At 40.7% G+C, this 19,782-nt stretch overlaps 1 protein-coding gene across 1 annotated transcript in view; it reads right to left on the minus strand.

The window, feature by feature from the left end:
• Myo1d (myosin ID) overlaps nucleotides 1-19,782 on the minus strand; it is a 302,318-nt gene that overhangs the window by 217,074 nt on the left and 65,462 nt on the right. The window contains exon 2 of the mRNA XM_057774656.1: nucleotides 1,998-2,206. Within this exon, the coding sequence (XP_057630639.1) occupies nucleotides 1,998-2,206 (209 nt within the window). The remainder of the gene's footprint in view (nucleotides 1-1,997; nucleotides 2,207-19,782) is intronic.

Here is a 19,782-nt window from a genome sequence, read left to right on the forward strand (position 1 = left end):
AAAATACAGCTCTTGCCATTGCTCATGGTTGCTCACTAAGACTTGTTAGTAAGACTCGAGTGCTGAAGATACTATATACTTCAGTCACTAGAGATGCAGAAATCAAGCTGGTGTTGATCTGGAAGCTTTCTCTCTGCTTGCTTGCTTGCTTTCAGAGTACCCCAGGAGGTGCTATGCAGGCTGCTGATACTTGGTGTTCACCAACACTCTTACTCTGTGAACTACAATAATGGCACGATGTTATGGGGGTAAAGAGCTACTATCTGGACTTAAGGCCCACACCAGGAGAGGAAACTCATGTCTGGTGTTGTAAACTTAGCCAAGAACCTGTATGTGGGGAGGTCACAGCCTTAAGGGAATCTGCTAGTATTACTTTAATAAAGGGCAAAGTCTCAAACTGCCTCCTAAAGACTTATCAGTTCTCAACAGAGAAAATCCTTTCTGCAGTGATGGTGGTTAAAACAGAGACTCACAACTGGCCAAGTGCAGAGGATAAGGGTCTGTGCAGGGCTTAACCATAAACAGTGTATCTATGTCACAAAGCTCAAGGGACACGGCAGAAGAATGTCTGGAAGAGTTTAAGAGCCAGAAGCTGGGGATGATTGCTGTGAAACTGTGTCTTTAAAACATGCCAGGGCCCCATACTCATAACTCACAGTACGTAGCTGTGGCTGCCCGCACCAGACCCTGCATGAGATTCATGCCTGTCAACCTAGTACGGATGGGAAAGGAGCTCCCAAGGCCCAGTCCTAGTTGATAGCTGCTTGGGGGAAAGAGCATCAGTTTTTTCAGGGGTCTGATCCTGGTAGGCTGACTGGAATCCTCCAGGGGATGGCCCTACACACACGTGTATAATGGTGTCTAATCAGCTAGATGTGGGTGGGTTATAAACAAAAAGAAGACATGAAGTTCGGAGAAAATGGTGGTGGTGAGAAGAACTGGAAGGGAGGGACTTGGGGTAACAAATAATAAAACACACTGATGAATGATAAAAATACATTGTATGAGAAAAGAGTAAAGCACTTTTTTTTCATTCATAAATTTGTATAACAGATTAACTTTTTAAATTTTTAAAATGTTTTTGTTATTAAAAAACAGTTTAGTCCTGGGCTATAATTCTCTAATTCCAACACTAAGTTATTTAATCTTCTGACCCTTAACATTCTTATCTGTAAAGTAGAAAAATAACTATGCTACATACCACTTATTTTGATAACCAAAATAAAATAATGATTGAAAAATATTTTGAAAAGCACAAAGCCACTAAAGTAAAGGGGCAGTATTATTAGCACCAACAGAGATTCCCACAGTTGAGAGGCATTCTGGGCCAGGGAAAAGGTATTTTCCTTGTCTTCATTTTCCCAGGCAAGATGCTGCAAAGTACTCGGCACTGTGTGCGTGGCTAGGCTCCCATTCTGAGCATGTGGGCTGCAGTGCCTCCTCTCCTCCAGAAGGCTCCGGTCCAAGCTCGGGAAGCCCATTCCGACCTCTGCACAACAGCGCCAACTTCCAAACTCCAGGCTTGCCCCCCACATTTGGCATGGAAGTGCATTGTTTTCTTTGTTTCATTCTGTTAACACATCTGAACTACTTTTGTTATATTTTATTTGGTATTTTTTTTGTGTGCTTCAGGTAAGAGGAATCATATTCCATGCTGGCTCAGTCTACAAATGACCAAAAGGCATGCAAGTATAATCTCTTTTTATAAGATGAAGTCTTGTTACGTTGTTCAGGGTGGTCTTAAACTCCCGAGAGTTCAAGCAATCCTCCTGCCTCAGCCTCTAAAACCAAGACTAGAAGATGATCAAACAGGGTAGAAATACTTTGGTATTTAAGTATTCAGTACTTTTCTGTAAATACCTTAGGTTTCTAAGCTTTAAAAAACGAAAACAAAAACCAACACAAAAACAAAAACCAACTCATCAATTAAGTGAATTCTTGAGTACAAAAAAAATTAAATACCTTTAGACATTGGAACCAGGGCCCCCTCCAAATACCTGATATCATAATACAGGTGTCTTTTGATCGCCTCTTCATAGCTTTGTAAGCAGCATCAGCAATAGCAAAAAGATGAGGAGGTCTCTCGTATAGCTCACGACCTTTATAGTGTTCAATTGTGTCCCTCCCATAGATGCTCAGCGCCTTGTAGGGGTTCACAGAGACGACCACTTCTCCAATGAATGTGTAGATGCGTCCTTTCTCAAATCTGCACAGAAGTAAGAACAAAAGGTAGCTGGGGTGAATTGTTTCCTCTTAATTTATTACCAAATAGGCCCAAATGTTCCAGGAACTGTTTCTGAACTGATAATTCATCAGTTCTCAGTTTACTATTAAAGACCACATTACAGCTGGGTGTGGTGCCTTGTGTCTATAATCCCATTTCCTAAGAGGCTGAGGCAGGAGGATTGCTGTGATTTCAAAACCAGTGAGTTCCAGAACAGCTTAGGCTACAGAGTGAGACTCTGTCTTAAAAATAAGCACACAAAACCCCAAAGACTATGTCTGAGTCAGGTATGATAGTTTACATTTATAGTCAGCTCTCTTAAAGCTGAGGCAGGAGGACTGCTGTGAGTTGGAGGCCAGCCTAAGCTATGTAGTGAAGTTAAAAACAAAACAAACAAAAAAACGAAAACAAAACCCATCCAACTAACAGTAGAGACCATATCTTGATGTGGTACCCTTTGGATGCCACTAGTGAAAAAGGCCAAGGGTTTAAAATTCAGGCAAGAAGAACTTGACACGTAGAAGGCTGTGGATTTCCTGTTTCCAATACAGAAGGTCAAGTAAGAGGAGGAAAAATGTTGGAGAAACCCTCACAGCTCTAGTAGGAAAGAAATAGAAGCTAAATCAGGTCTTCGAATTTACTTCACTGGATTTTCAATTACAAAGAGGCCTGTTCACATTTATTTCATCTCTCTCTAGAAGTCTCACTAAACTGTCAGTAAAGAAATAAACACAGTAAAATCCCCAACAGAGAATGGTAGAGGAGACACTTCTGGTCTAAATCAAATTGGTTTTTGTAGTGACTGCCTAGAATCCTGCGGTGTAGATACAGCACGATTTATTCAGTGATCTCCCTTCCCTTCTGCTGCTATGAGCAACACTGCAGAAAACACGCTGACACATAGCTTACAAATTAGTGGGAAGGACTCTCAGGAATGGGACAGCTGATTGAAAGTATCTATATTTTTAAGGTATATGTAATATGATCCCATTTTTGTATGGGAACACATTTATGTATGTTTGTCTATCTGTATGTACACTTGATAAATGAGTATATGTATGCACAGCAAGGTATTATACAACACATGGCATGCTTATCCTTTATATACATACAGTGGGGTGATATGGATGGGGGAATGAAAAGGCAGGTGAGGAGAAGTCATGGGAACAAAGTAAAATTAGCAAAAGCCCTATAATTGAAATTGTAAATAGGGATGAAAAATATGCACAAAAATTTAATATAACAACATAGAAACCGCCTGGATATAGTGGGGAGGGCCTTGGTCCTTCCTTGGAACAATGTGCCTTGCCCTCTCTGAGGAGTGGATGAAGGAAGGATGGTGGAGGGAATGAGAAGAGGGGAGGGAGTGGGAACTGGGATTGGTATGTAAAATGAAAAAAGATAATTTATTTTCTTTTTAAAAAAATCAAATAAAACTTTAAAAAACACAGAAACCCCACACATACTATTTACACAATAACCCATACCTATAAGTGTACAAACCAGAGCTTAACTGTTACTGGTCAAGTGATTGTTACCAATACTCTCCATCTGCTAGAGGCACAGGCAAATACAGTCACCTTTCAGCATCCATTAGATATTGGTCCCAGGAGTCCTCACAAATAAAATTCATGGGTGCTTGAGTACCTTATGCAAAATGTCCTAGATTTGTGTAAAGTCTATGTATATACTTCTCCATATTTTAAATAATCTGTAGGCTATAATAATTCTCCATACAAGTTATACGTTGTCTAAATAGCCCTTACATTTTTAATCTGCAGTTGGCTGGTTGTAAGGATACCACATCTGTGGATATGGGGGGAAGATTGTGTCTCACTTCCAAAGCTGAATGAAGAGTGCTCACACAGACAAAATGCTGGTCCACGGGTAGTTTGTCTCTTAGTACCCTGCTTTTTATAGCCAATGGATAAGGAGAACTAAGTGTTTGGGCCTGAAAAGCAAGTTTTTAAAACCTCCTTTAACATGGAAGTTATCAGCTATAATTAAGAGTGGAAACAAATAAGAATAGATGTTGTGAATAATAAGTTAGAACCAAGATTTTTACCAAGTAGTTGGCAGGTATTTAAATAAGAGTTATTAACCAGTGAGGTTTTCTGTGCATTTTTCTATTGTGGGTTTCCCACTGACAGTAAAAGCACTGACTCTGGGGTCCTTCACATCTGGGCCTGAATGCTCACATTATTAACTTAACGGTCGTGAGACTTTGTAAAACCTGTTTACCCTCCCCATGCTTCAGCCTCTCCAGCTGTTCAACAGTAATAATCAGACCTCTCTATCCCTGTGGCAGTGAATAAGTGCTTTTCCCTTTTTTCAAAAAGTGGCAATTAATTTTTATACTCTATTATGTTGTGTGTGAAAGTGATGTCTGTTTGCATGTTTTAAGACAGCATCTCTGGCAGCCCAGGCTGGCTTTGAACTATGTTGCCAATATGGCCTTCAATTCCTGATACTCCTACTTCTGAGTAGTACTGGGATTGCAGGTGAGTACAGACTCTTTACCAAATGTTTTTATTTTTATTAACACTGCCCCTACTCAATAGCCTTATAGATGAGGAATAGACTAAATGATCAATGTCATTATTTGTCAATCAACTGCAAGTCACCAACAAGATATCTACCTATACAGCTTACATTTAAAGACCCACAAATGGCCTTTTGTCTGCGGTGTCCTTGGACTACCAGGTATCCCTGTTTCAGTGCTGAGGAGTTCCATCCAGAGGGAACCTTCATCTGGTGATGGATGGACATAGAGACAGAGACCCACATTGGAGCACTGGATTGAGCTCTCAAGGACCATATGAAGAGCAGAAGGAGGGAGAACATGAGCAAGGAAGTCAGGACCGTGAGGGGTGTGTCCACTGATCTAATGGGAGCTCACCAAGGCCATTGGAACTGGAACTGATGGAGCTTGTGATCAAACCGGACTCTCTGAATGTGGCTGACAGTGGAGGCTGACGGAGAAGCCAAAGACAATAGCACTGGGTTTTGATTCTACTGCATGGATGGGCTTTGTGAGAGCCTAGTCTGTTTGGATGCTCACCTTCCTGGACCTGGGGGAAACAGGGAGGACCTTGGACTTCCTATAGGGTAGGGAACCCTGACTGCTCCTTGGACTGGAGAGGGAGGGGGAGGAGGAGTGGGGGGAGGGGAAGGAAGTGGGAGGAGGGAAGGAGGTGGAAATTTTCAATAAAAAAATAAGTAAATTAAGAAAAAAAAGACCCACAAATGTTGCCGGGTGGTGGTAGTGCATGCCTTTAATCACTCGGGGGCAGAGGCAGGCAGATCTGTGAGTTCAAGGTCAGCCTGGTCTACAAAACAAAAAGACCCACAACACGAAGCTGCAGAGATGGGCTCAGTGGTTAAGATTGTGTACAATTTTTGCAAAGGATCAGAGTTCAGTTTCCAGCACCCATGACAAGTGGCTCACAAGTGACTGTAACTCTCAATCCAAGGACTCCAATACCCTCCCCTTTGGTCTCCAAGAGCAACGGCACAAACCCTCCCCACAAGAACATACATTTAAAAAAACCACAAAGAAATAAAAGGTAGGATTCAGCACTCAAGTCTCTCTGGTTGGATATGGAAATTTTCAAGACATGCTTAGCAGGCATCACCAAGGAAGGACAGGGTTGTTTAGTTTTCAAAACTGTCCAAACTGGGAAAAAAAAAAAAAAAAAAAAAGAAAAGGAGCTGTTAACAGGCTGGTAGGGAAAAAGTTACTTCACAAACTTGATACTCTGACTCAGAGGCATAAGCAACGCTGTTTGTGACAGAGTGTTGTCCCATCCCCAGTGTGTTTAATAAGGCATTTTTCTCACTGAATAGTTCTTCGGGCCACAAATGGAAGAGTCTCTGAAATTCTATATTAGTTCAAATTAAATATTTTGTTTGACTAAATCTCTAAGCATCATATTTTCAAGATATAATTAGAATAAATGCACAGTAGCAGGTGTGGAGGCTTACACCTACGGCCCCAGTATTTGGGAGGCATAGGTAGGAGAGCAAGAGATCAAGGGCAGCTTGTTTCAAAAGGTATAAAATGAATAAATCATTTGTTTATAAATCACATTATTTATAAGTCATAATATTTATCCTATCTGTTGACTTGAAAACTGTTTTAGAGGCTCAACAAAATATAATATTAAACAAATGCTTCAGCAATTTGCAACAATGATAGAAAGTTACTTTTGAAATTCTAAACCGGTTATCAAATGACTTTAAACTTGGTTAGATCTCAAAAATCACCACTAGGTGGTGCCACTATACGCTCTAAAACCAACTTGGAATTCCACAAGGCTTTGGAGCCTGAGGGTGGAGGTGAACAGAAAAGCAACGCAGTAGGTCCGTTCAGGACTTCCCTGGGGAGGATGTGCAGTAATTACACTAGAAACCCTGTGACACCCTGCTCCAAAAGTACAGTGAAAGTATTCCTATGATCTTTGTGTGTTATGACCAAGTGTCTACTTTGTATACTACAAGGGGTCTAACCCTGGCAATTAAAAGAGGCAAAATCAAGAAAATATTGTAAATAAATCATAACGACAGAGTATAATAGGAAAGATAAAAAATTATGTGCTATAGTATTTTTTCTAATAGAAATAAAGTAGATATGTAGCTTTTAAAAAGACAAGGGGGAATGAAATCAGGTAATGGGAGGAAAAATGACTGGAACTCATTATATACATATATGAAATGGCCAAATCAAGAAAAAAAATATTAAAAATAAACAAAAGGGAGAATGAATACTGGGAAAATAGGCAGGGATAAGAAAAAAAGATAAAATAATGAAATGGAGGCAGTGGTGGTGGTGCACACCTTTAATTTCCGCAGAGGCAGAAGTAGTTGGAGCTCTGAATTCAAGCCCAGCTTGGTCTACAGAGTAAGTTCCAGGACAGCCAGGGCTACACAGAGAAACCCTGCTTCAAAAAACAAACAAGCAAACAAAACCCCAACAACAACAATAACAAAAAACCAGAAAGACAAAATGAAAGTATGATAAAGAAAATTATGGAACTAGAATATAACTGAAGATCACATTTTGGTGTCCCAGACACCATCTGATAACAGTAACATTTAGAAACAATAAATATGCTACGAAAACCAAAAACCCAGTAACAGCAGACACGGCTCTCTAAAGCATCTCAAGGCACATGAACAAGGTACTATAGCAACAAGGGAGTTTTCCGGTGACGACATCTACCAAGATCTGCCTCTGGCTAGCTCTCACTCAGGCAACTGTTGAGTGTCCAGCATCCTGGTTGACCTGGCTAAGCACAACCGAGGCGTGGCCAGTTAGCCTCTGTACATCTCCAGGAGCATCTGCTGGCTGGCATCCACTCACTGTCCTTCTCCCACAAGGGGATGTACCCACTGTGAGTGAACTCTGCCTCTGGACATTGGTGGTACTACTTAGAGCTGGATGTTCAATTGTTAGATTCCTTTTCCATAAGCTGTTTCCCCACTTTTTATGTGCAAACAATAAACTGTGCATTTGAAAATGAAAAAAAATCAGCAACTGTTAGAAAAATAGATAGCAGCTTTGGAAAAACAAATGAAAAAAAAATCACAGGGCATTGGTGTGGGGAATTGAACTGTGTTCCCCAAACAATATACTAGGAAGTCCTAGCCATCCTGTGATAAGACCGTATTTGGAAACAGGCCGTCTGCAGATGTAATCAAGATGAGCTCATTAGGGTGGACTTTAAAGAAGGGGAAATGTCACGTGGACACAGATAGAGCCATGTGAGGCAGCACACATCAAGGAAAAAATACCATCTAGCCCCCACAATCTATCTACCCGTACCAGAAGCCAGAAGAGACCAGAAAGGGCTGTTCAGAGTTTGGTTCTGCTCACACTTTGATTTTGGCCTTTTTGTCTTAGGACTGTGGACAATAAATTCCATAGCAACCCTAGAAATAAGTTTTATCATAATAAATTCCATGAAAATGTGTCTCAGCTTCCTTACAAAAAGAAATTCAAATCACATCAGTAGGATATACCTTCTCTCCTATGATCAAGGGACTTGGCAGTGAACTACCGTGTATTAATAAGAACTTGAAGACCTGGGCATTGCCTATCCCTGTCATAGGCACTGTCGTGATGCGACCACTGTCACCCCTTCTGATCTGCTCTCCACATACCACTAAATAGGACCTGAAAATACACAGCTATTAGAAAGGCCTGGTCTTCAATCATTTCAGCGGGAAGTCACAATCTTGCCAATGTGACAGCCAGACAGTGGTCTGTGTCACACCAGTACCCCATGATTGTATGGTCTGGCATGGAACGCCCAATTCTTTCTCCATCTCGAAGCTCACACCTATTTGTTTCTCTCATAGTAGTTGTGATAAACAGCTTTTAGGGAAACAGAGACTATAACCGCCCTGCTTCCTGCTTTATCTTCAGCATGTAATCCATGTAATACAGTCTGTATTAGCAAGGAATGGTTAGACATTTAGTGAATAAAATCAATAGTGAGTGGATAAATCTCTAGCACATCTCTTTGAGGAATTGTCTTATGGACAAAATTCAGTTTATCAGGTATGATATGAAAAGCCTTAAACTGTCTAACATCATTTTCCCCTATTCCTATGGTTAATCCTAGCTTCCGCTGGATGTTAGCTTATAAGTTTCAAAAGTGAAGGGGAGGTGTAATGAGAAAGCAGCAGAGAAGGTACCTTTGGCAGGCCAGGCCAAGGTGAGCTGCTAAGAGATCATGCCATGTGACATATCTAATGTAAGAGGTGTACTGGGGTAGGGAGTCTCGGAGTGGGAAGAGAGAGAGACAGAGACAGAGAGAGAGAGAGAAACAGAGAGAGAGAAACAGAGAGAGAGAGAAACAGAGAGAGAGACAGAGAGAGAGAGACAGAGAGAGACAGAGACAGAGAGAGAGAAAGAGAGAGCATGTGAGGGCAGACAGACAGACAGACAGACAGACAGACAGACCGACCGGGAGGCAGAGAGAAGTAACAAGATAGACAGACGATCTGGGGTGGCCAGGCCTTTAGGGATGCTCCTGCCCAAACACAGCTCCGTAGAACTTGCAGTGATGTAAATGCACGGCCATGGCAAAAGCTGCAGTCAGCTCTGCCTCCACTGGTTGGCAGGCATGCCAAATTTACAACAGGAGGGAGAAAATACAACAAAATGTCATCTAATATTTAAAAGATGGGCCATATATTCATGTCCCCACGGAAAATAATCGGGTTCTCTTTTTATGTGAGCAACTTCACAGCCAGAAAAATAAAAGAGGTACTTACTCCAACTCAAATCTGATATGCCATGTTCACTGCTGGAGAACATGGTCACAAAACAAGTGGGACTGAGTAAACGATTAGGGGCTTGTCCCTGAATGAGACTAATTTTCTCTCTCTCAGTAATCAACTGTAGCCTGCAGTTCTTTGTTGAGGGGTGGGACTCTGTGAAATCTCCCTCCACGCTTTCTCCATTAGATGTCTATTAATATCATTATTGTAAGGTCTGGTTCAGGCAGCCATTTCTGGTCTCACAGAGGACTTACTGGTCCTCTGGCTCTTACAATCTTCCATCCTCTCTTTTGGAATGGTCCCTGATCCTTAGGTGTATGAGTTGTTGTATACAAACAAACAACAAAAATACTCAGCAGATTGTGTTTATCTATTTGTGTGTCATCTATCTGTCACAATAATAAAGAAAAGAGGCTATTAACTTGATATGGAGAATGGGGCAGGGGAGGGAGACATATGGGAGGGTTTGGAAGGAGGAAAGGAAAGGGGGAACCGAGATAATTGTATTTTAATTAAAATATATTAAATAAGAATAGAAAGTAAAAAATAAAAATAAAGATACAGTTAGAGTTCCAGTTGGGTGGCAATAGCCTTTAGGTCTGGGGTAGGTTCTCCAGAAGGCTGTAAACGCTTTAAATCAGAGTCCAGTATAAGATACTCTTCCTCTTATCACCAGCATTTACAGATCTAGAAACTGAGAGGAGAAAATGAAATGGTTCCACTCAGTGTCACCCCTAATGACCCACTGGGTCACTCACTATTACCCCTAGTGACATTCTAGATCACTGTCAACCCTAGTGACTCACTAGGGACACTTTTGCTTCCTGTTTCTGGAATCTTGTGTTCAGCAGGCCTAAAAGTTTTGGTTCCAGCATGAAGAATGCTTCTGTCAGGAGGCACAACAAACACCCCATTGACTTTTCCTGACATTTTGGGCTCTTAATGGCTTTGAGTTAACTGGCTAGGAAAGGAGTAACAGCAATGGGTGAGGTGTGACTGACCCAGTCTAACACAGGGAAACTGGACGTCCGAAATACAGAAGATTTTTTTGCATAGCTTGTTATCAAGACTAAAGTTAACAAGAAGTTACAACAACCCAATCCAGGCAGGGTGATCAAGAGCTCAGACCCTGGTACACTCCTAGTTTGGATCAAGAGTAGGGTGAGGCCGGGCGGTGGTGGTGCACGCCTTTAATCCCAGCACTCGGGAGGCAGAGGCAGGCGGATCTCTGTGAGTTCGAGGCCATCCTGGTCTACAAGAGCTAGTTCCAGGACAGGAACCAAAAAAAAAAAAAAAAAAAACTATGGAGAAACCCTGTCTCGAAAATCAAAAAAAAAAAAAAAAAAAAAGAGTAGGGGGAAAATTGCTTTTAGGATATTACTGGAACAACTGATATGATAAAATAAGAATGTCAGCTAAGAGTCAGACACTGAATTGTGACAAAATTACATTTCCTGATTTTGATCACTGTGCTGTGGTGAAGGGAACATTCTTGATTTTAGGAAACATGCCTTGAATTATTCTGTGGATCATGATGTCTCCAATATACTCTCCAAAAGTAAAAATAATTATATGCATACATAAAAATATAAAGAGAGACGATCAGAAACAGAGCAAAATACAAAAACTGGTGAGGAATAAAAGGTGTTTGTTTTTATACTATGTTTTCCATGAATATGAAATTAAAGGATGAAAATTAAAAATTTAAATTCCAAGCCTCTTTATATAGCAAGTTTAAATATCTATCGATCTATTAGCTGTGACAAGGTGATATAAACTAGCAAAAGACACAGATGATACAAAAGATAGACAGTGCAAAGTATTTCTCTCACATCTTTCCCACAACCTTCCCTCCTGGAGGTAACCACTGCTGCAGCTTTCCTGCGAATTCTTCTGGAACATACTCTTCTTACATATATACAAGTGTGTCTATGTAGGTCTTAAATGATTATTAATGTGTGTGTAAACATATGGCATGTGGGTGCATGCCTGCCACAGCACAAATGCCATCAGTTCTTTCCTGCTACCTTTCATAGGTTCTGGGACTGAACTCAAGGGTCAGGCTTGAGCAGCAGGCTGCTAATGCTTTTATCTGTTGAGCTAGTTCACCACCTGGTAATAACTTTTTGATGTTTTTTTTTTATTAACATAAACACATTTTTTCCTAATTAAAATACTTATTTTGGCAAAAACCTCACATAAGCAGATAGATAAGTCTCATGCTTAAAGGCTTGCACAGTATTGAGTTCATCCCACTGGACATTCACATTGTTGATCAATACTTGTTACTGTGGATAATCAAGTGTAAACATATGGTGTTTATTTTCCTTTGGGCATATATGCTTGTGCACCTGTAGAACACACTTCTGTGATGACAAGTGCTGCTTTAAAGTCTACTTGCAGGAGCTGGAAAGATGGCTTGCTATTCTTACAAAGGATCTGGGTTCGGTTCTCAGCACCTACATGCACGACTCTTTTTAACTCCAGTTCCAGGTGATCCCATGCCTTCTTTTGACCTCCATAGACACTAGACATGCACATGGTACATATACATACATGCAGGCAAAATGTTCACACAATATTAAAACTAAATACATCTAAAAATTTTAAAGGCTATATGCAATTTAAATTTTTGAATTATTGAAAAATAGTGAGATAATATAGTTTATAATTGTATTTACAATGTGTGACGTTTCTGGTTCTGGGTGTGGGCTTTTTAACCATTGATCCTGGGCTATTTTGAAAGGAGATCTTATACTGCAAAGTACACAAAACTTTACACCTTTGTTTGCCTGCTCATGCACTGCTCACTGGGTGCCTGCCAGTTTATCTACTTTGTAGGACTATGAGCAAGGACTATGTGTTAGAAAGAGAAGGGATTTTCAAGTCACACAGCCCTGGGGCCTGAGGCTTGAATCCTAATTACTAACTATATGCATTCATATATATCTGAGTGGTCAGTAAGTGCCCAGGAGCCTGAGTTGAGAGGAAACTACTGACTATATTACACTGTTCCATGCTTTATATAAACTGATAATGTCACATAGTAAGCACAATAATTGGGTTTAAAAAATAGCTATTTTAAAAACTATTCTTTTGTTCCTACTCTCCTCTCCACACACATCCTCAATCCATGGATTCAGAAATTTCCGATAGAAATAGAAAGAATGCCACAGTTTAGAGAAGGAGACCTAGCCCAGCTTTAAGAGTGGGAACTCAAAGAAGTCCCTACGGCTCATGTTGCCTGACATTTGAGTTATTTCTAATATAGCTACTACACAGGCAGTTCCAAGCACTTCTTGATTTCAACTGTCTTAAAATCACCTTGAACTGGAAGGTTTATATTTGTCTTTTACTGACACAGAGGCTTGCAGTTCACGCCATGGATGAGAACCCTTGCTAAGCGCAGTCACCTGCACATGGATGTTGCTGGGCCATAGATAGCACAGGAAAGTGGCACTGGCATAAGTGCCCTTTGTACATGGTCGCTGGTTAGCACTGACTAGATTAGTGATTATGGTTAAGTTACCACACTTCTGTGCCGAGTAGGACAGTAATAGTGCTGGGTTAGTCGGGTCTCTATTGCTCTAACAAATGTAGCGATGATGTCTAAGTAGAAATAAAAGGTGATTTTGGCTTTAGACTTTGGAGCTTTCAGACTGGTAGCCCTTATTGCTTCGGGCCCTTGATAAGAAGCCTACAATGGTGGGGATGTGTGGCAGAGCAAAATCTGACATCTCAAGGGGCAGGGAGCAGAAGATGGTCCTTACCATCTTTTACAGTTGGGCGTTCCATAACCTCAAGGGCATAATAACCTAAATTATGCTTCAATAATCTAAAGATCACTGAAGTTTACATCCCAGCTCTTAAAGCTTCTACCACCTTCCAATAAGGGGGAGGGGGACCATACTTTTATCACAAGGACCTTTGGGGACATTTTACAAACAAACTAGCTGGGCATGGCAGTGCATTACCTGTAATCCCAGTACACAGGAGGCTGAAGCAGAAAGATCAAAAGTTTGAGATCAGCATGGGTTAATCCTGCTGGCTATAGAGAGACTCCTGCCTGAAAAGCAACGACAAAACACCATCCAAACTACAGCATATAACCACCTCAAGACTGTTACAATAAATGAGATGCGCCACATGAAGTCCTCAACACACTACTGGTGCAAACTAAGAGCATAATTAACTAAGTGCTATTCTTATCAGCAACATTCCTGGAAGTCTTTTAAAATATTCTTATTGCTGTCTTTGCATTTATTTGCATTCATGTGTTTGTTCATCCAGCTTACTATTGGTCAGCATTCATGTTCCAAGGTTTCTGAGCTATGAGTAATAGGCAGCTGACCCATTTTCCCCTTACTGCAAGTAAGAAGAGAACAGACACTAAATAGGGGCTCCAGAAGAGACAACCAAGTGTATACTGCGCTGGTAAGAGGAGGGACCAAGTTTCTGAAGACTCCAGAGTGGAACAGGCGATGACATGTCCCAGAAGAGACAACAAGAGAGGATGCTGGGAAAGGAGGGACTGACACATCATCTGAGGGGTCTGGAATGGATCTGGAGCAGGAGAGTGTGGTGGATCCTATCTCCTTTGGTACAGGGCCCGAGTGCCTGCTGACTGACCACTAGGAGGCTACTGCAATAGTCTGAGGAATGAAGGAGCTTCAGACAGTGGGATTTAAAGACAGAACTGCTCAAACAGGATAACTTACTGTGTTTGCTAAAGGAAAGGAGGTGGAGGTATTAGGGTTACTCACAGGAGCAGCTGAGCAGACTTAGGGACATACAGCAGAGGAAAAGGCAATTTTAAGAGGTGGCTACGGGGCTGGGGAGACGGCTCAGTAGCAAAGTGCTTGGTAGAAAGGATCTGCGTTTGGATCCCCAGAATCAACATAAAAGCAGAGTGTGGTGGTAGCTGCATGTAATCCCAGAACTTGGGGCAGGGGTTTTACTGGCCAGCCGGCCAGCGAGCCTAGCCAACCAGTGCACACTGTCTGACAAATCAAGGTGGAACCGGTTAAAAGTTCAAAGAATAAGCAACTGTGGAATGTTCCACCTTAAACCAGAGTCTATATTACCCATCACCCCAGACTCGGAGAACACTGAAAAGAAGGGAAGAATGAAGAGCAGAGGCTGGGGAGGAGCAACGAGAAGCAGTGTCTTCTGGGTATGACATAGCTCACACACATACAGACTCAACGCAGCTTTAGTTACCCACGCAAGACCTACTCAAAATCAGGCTTTTCAACATCTTTTCATGGAACAGGGAGCCTGTAAGGCTCTATCCCTAAAGGACTACTGACAGTAGCTGCAGAATGGGTGTCACTTTCTTCAGTGGCGTAGTCATTGATAAGGTGCCCACACTCCAGTGAACAATCTCTCACTGATACTCATGCAGGCAACCCTAATTAAATTCCATGGGTCATATGCACCAAAAGGCATGAAAGTGTCTGTGTGGTGGGGCTTGTTAAGAAGAAAGATTTCAGCAGGGGATAATGAGACAGGATAATGGGTTGAAAGGAACTAAAATTCATTATATGCATGCATGAAACTGTCAAAGAATTTTTAAATATTAACAACAGACTTCAAGATCATCCTCAGTGTTGGCTATCATTTACAAGATTTCTGCTTTGGGGTTGCAGATGTAAGCCTCAGTTGAGGGAGGGAGGTTAGGCTGAAGCACACACTCACTGCTCCCATGCTGGGTGTATCCATGGAATACATGAACTCTCACAGTGCTTACAGCATACCAATGCAACTCCTTTGATGCCAGCAGCCCTTGGGAAATCAGAATGTCAGTAGTACCCCAGGTAAAGTAGTAATAGCTGCTCCTTGGGGGCCTCTGCATAATGGCTGGGCGTTTGGGAACAAAGTCTTGTGGGTAAGGAGAAGGGAGCTAAATTTACAGAAGACTAAAGAATATGTAAAAGATAAAAGATATCACCATTACCATTGTGCAAGGAGTTTTCATCTTTAAATGTTATTTGAAATAGATGATTCAGCTTTGCTCCTATGTCAGAACCTTTCCTTAGAGCCGGGGAGAGCTAGAGAGGTTGTTCTTACTTTTCCCAGTGCACTGCACTGGAAGCCAAGGGAGTTTTCACAGAGGCAGAGACCTGGAGCCACAGAGAGACTCGTTATTACATTCTCTACATATTAAATGGGCCTGCATTTAGACTATCAAAATCAACACAAAGACAAACATGATTCGGACCATCTAGTATTCTGCTTTACCAGCTGGTCCATCTCCACTTGTGAAAATAACCGAGAGTTATCTACACTCAGGAACAGCAGACATCAGGAAGCAAACTAAGGGAGTAAGAATGTGTGGCAAAGAAAAGTCAAACTAAAAACAGATCAAATGCACCAGGAAATGGAAAAAACAAATGATAATTTCTCCTACTTTTTCTCTTAGCTCTCCCCCTTCTGCTCTTCTAGCAGAAATCATTTTTTTTTATTGTTCAATCAAATTAAGAAAGGAATTTATGTAGGTGGATCGGCTGCCAGCTGAAGACAAATACTATGTAACATTTGCTTTTTGTTGAAGTGCCACTGCACAAGCTTTCTAGGCTGGGAGGCAAGCTCAACCTTGCTCACTGAGGCCATGGCCAGTTTCTTTAAATGCCCATTAACATGACATTACACAAAGGAAAAGCCAAGACTACATATAAATAGCATTAGTTCCAAATCTTCACTCAAACAAATCCCACCAGTCTCTGTGAATAGTAATTGAAACTAGACAATGACTGAATAAATTTTAGCATCCTTATTTTTAAACTTCAGAAAATAGTCTGTCTTAAGTTTTTGCTTATATAATCCCTCTAAGTTTAAAAACAAGGGTTTGGCCAGTATATCTGGCAGAGCCAGGCTAAGAATTCAGCTGGCTCACTTCATGTGTGGTGGGGCCAGAGTAAGGATTCTATCAGTGCACTGGGGTGTCCAGCAGGGCCAGGGTCTAGGCTGTGGTCTGTTTGTATGCATGCTGGGGAAATTAGTTATCTATAGGAGGACTAAGCAAAGAATATGCTGAGAATATGGAAGCCAGGTTTCTTCATACTGCAGAAGGAAATTATAGATATGGAAGAGGAAAAGATTCATATGAGTCTATGAAATGTGAGATACTAATATGAGCTCATGTTTAATATAGAGAAAGAAACATCTCATGATATTCAGAAGACCCTCAAAGACACTGTGGATGTCCAAATTCAAAGATGCTCACGCCCCTTATATAAAATGGTGTATGTTTACATAACCAATGCATATATTTCCATATACCTTAAATCATCTCTATATTACTTATAAAACCTAATATAATGCCTATATACTACTTCAATTGCACAGATTCAGTGGAATACACTGTAAATTCAAGTTTTGCTTTTTGGAGTTTTCTGAATTATTTTTCAAATATTTTCCATCTGCAGTTGGTCGAATCTGTGGATGTGGAACCCACAGACACAGGAGCTGACCATGCATGAATGCACCCTGACCATTTTCCAGCTCTGTTTGCTAAGAAGCCTAAGGGTAGTGAAATGCCAGGAACAACCACACCTGCCAACCAGATCCTCATTCCACTCAGCTACCCCCATGCAGAGCCCTATTAATTTTTGCTCTAGTCTTGGCAGTGTGATCTGTAGGTTTTATCCTGACTAGCCTTCAAGGACACACACATAACCATTGACTACAAGGGAGACAGACTAAATGGGAATGAACTTGCAACACGGATCACCACTCATAAAAAAAAGGGTTTATGCCCCGAGGACAGTGTGGTCACTTGTTAAAATATCTAATATGTCGGTACTTTTGCATGAGCCCATACGGATTCTGCTAATAAAGTCCTTCTTTGGTTGTGTATGTCCAGCACCTTACTAGAACAGTACACGAATAACTGGAGGCAGTAGTTAATTCATACAAAAAAATAGTTCTAAAAGAATATTTTTGGCCGAGTAATACAAATTTATTCTTATAGTATGGGAATCAAAGTTCAAAAACAAGGTGTCTTCAGTGTCTGTATCCCCTATTGGGGCTTCAGAAGAAAATCCATTCCCACCTTCCTAACTCCTAAAGGTTGCCTGCATTCTTGGGGCTGTGGTCCCTTCCTTCATCCTCTGCTTTTCCTGACTGTCCCTAAACTTTATTCTTAGTATAAGCTATAGGAAAATATTTTTTTTTTCCTGAGGAAGAACATGATAATCAAGTAGACTGAAAGTTTTTCCTTTCTGCAAATTAAAATATAAAAAGATCTTTTTGAGAAGAAAAAAATTTTCTCATTGTTGGATCTGTGTTGGGAGTTAGCCTGAGTTTTAAAAAACAACTTTCACATTTATGAAATCTCAAACTTAAAATTTGTAAGGAAAACATTAAGAAATAAACTCCCAAATATTTTTCACTCAGATGATCCTGCCCCTTGTATTTTAATAAACACTGTTTATATATATTTGTGTATACAACCAAATGTGTATAAGCACACATAAAATTATAACATTATCATAACCCATTACTAAGATTAACCAATTGATTTCAACTATAGAATTTATATATAATTATATTCTTTAAATGATGCACAGTTCAAGTTTCAAAAGATAACAGATATTGCAAAACACAAATTTTGTCTTGCTTTTTAATTGTTATGTATATCACATGATTACATTTTAATCTAATAATCAAGCAGAGACACCAAGAAGAGTCAGAAATCTAAGGAAGAAACCAGGGAGCCAGACAGGTAAGTGACAGACAGGAAGTATGCCATGTGGGAAATGGTGGGGAGCTAGACCAGTGTGCTCCCTGCAGGGAGGAAGCAGCAAGATTTACTGGCAGATGGCACCCATTCTGAAAATGTAGTTGAGGTGTGTCAGAACTTCTGATTTTTCAGGGAAGCCGAAAACATGGATTTTTAAAAAGGGATAGTATTCTGTCTGAAATTGAAGCTAAAGTTTAAAGAATATAAAACTGGCTTGGGGGGGGGGGGGAGAAAAAGAAACGACAGCTTGCATAAAACCTATCACATCATCAGCTAACAGGTGTAATAACAGTCCCCATTTAATCTGTGGCTGTGACTCACCGGAGTTCTAACGTAAATAGGTTATACACAGTGTGTAAAACAATGAGAAAATGACCCTGCCCCAAGGATCCTGGAGTCAATTCTCCTGCAAGGGAAGTGATGCAACACCAGCTACACTCTGCTGCCAGGGACTGAGTCCACATTACAAAACAACATCTGCAAAACAGAGCTCTTAAAGGAGCCATCCAGAGTAGTCCCACTTAGAAAGGAGCTGCTTCACCGTAATTACTAAGAAGCTTGTGATGATTCAAAAGAACAAAGACTTTTGGTTCCGATTTTTTTTAAAGATAACACAAATAAAGAGCTGGAGAGATGGCTATTTATTTGTGCTTTTGCAGAGGACCTGAGTTCAGTTCTCAGCACCCACGTTGGGTCTCACAACCTTCTACAGAATAGGTCCAGGGTATCCTATTCTGGACTCTGAAGGCACCTGCACTCTCATGCGCACATACCCACCCCAACCCAACACACAGGCATATAATTAAGATTAAAGTACATCTAAAAACAGAAGACAAAGGGATTTTCTTTGCACTCAAAGGCTAACTGTAAGATTTATGTAGTAATAGCAGCAACTAACTACTATGACTACTGTTCAGTTTACAAAAAATACAATTGAATATATGTGTGTGTGTGTGTGCGCATCTATTTATTTATTTATTTATTTATTTATTTATTTATTTATTTATCTCCCTGAGACCCAGGGTTTATCTGTGTAGCTTTGGAGTCTGTTCTGGAACTCACTCTTTAGACCAGGCTGGCTTTGAACTCACAGAGATCCATCTGCTTCTGCCTCCCAAGTGCTGGGATTAAAGACATGAGCCACCACCGCCAGGCAATATTTTTAAATATTTTATACCATAACACTTTAACGTCTTTTCCACAAGGCTTTTCTAGGTTTTGCTAACCTAAAGTCACTTCCCTCCTCCCACTGGGCTTTCAGGACAATTACTACCTTTAACTTATCTGTCAATTAATTGCTGTTGTCTCAGGGAACTCTTCCATTGTTCTTTTAAGCAAGTAAGTATTTCTACATGTTTACAGTATGCTCCACATTCGTTCTCAAAATGAATATTAATTAAAATGATGTCGCTTGGTCTATGTTAGAGAAAGACAGCGGTTATAGAATTTTAGGCAATTTGACATTACCATGAAAGCCTAGAGTGAGATTTAGTGATCTTACATTGTTCAGCAAAGTGCAGATCAGTTT

The sequence above is a fragment of the Chionomys nivalis genome, chromosome 7, assembly GCF_950005125.1.
Source record: "Chionomys nivalis chromosome 7, mChiNiv1.1, whole genome shotgun sequence".
Classification (NCBI taxonomy): domain Eukaryota; kingdom Metazoa; phylum Chordata; class Mammalia; order Rodentia; family Cricetidae; genus Chionomys; species Chionomys nivalis.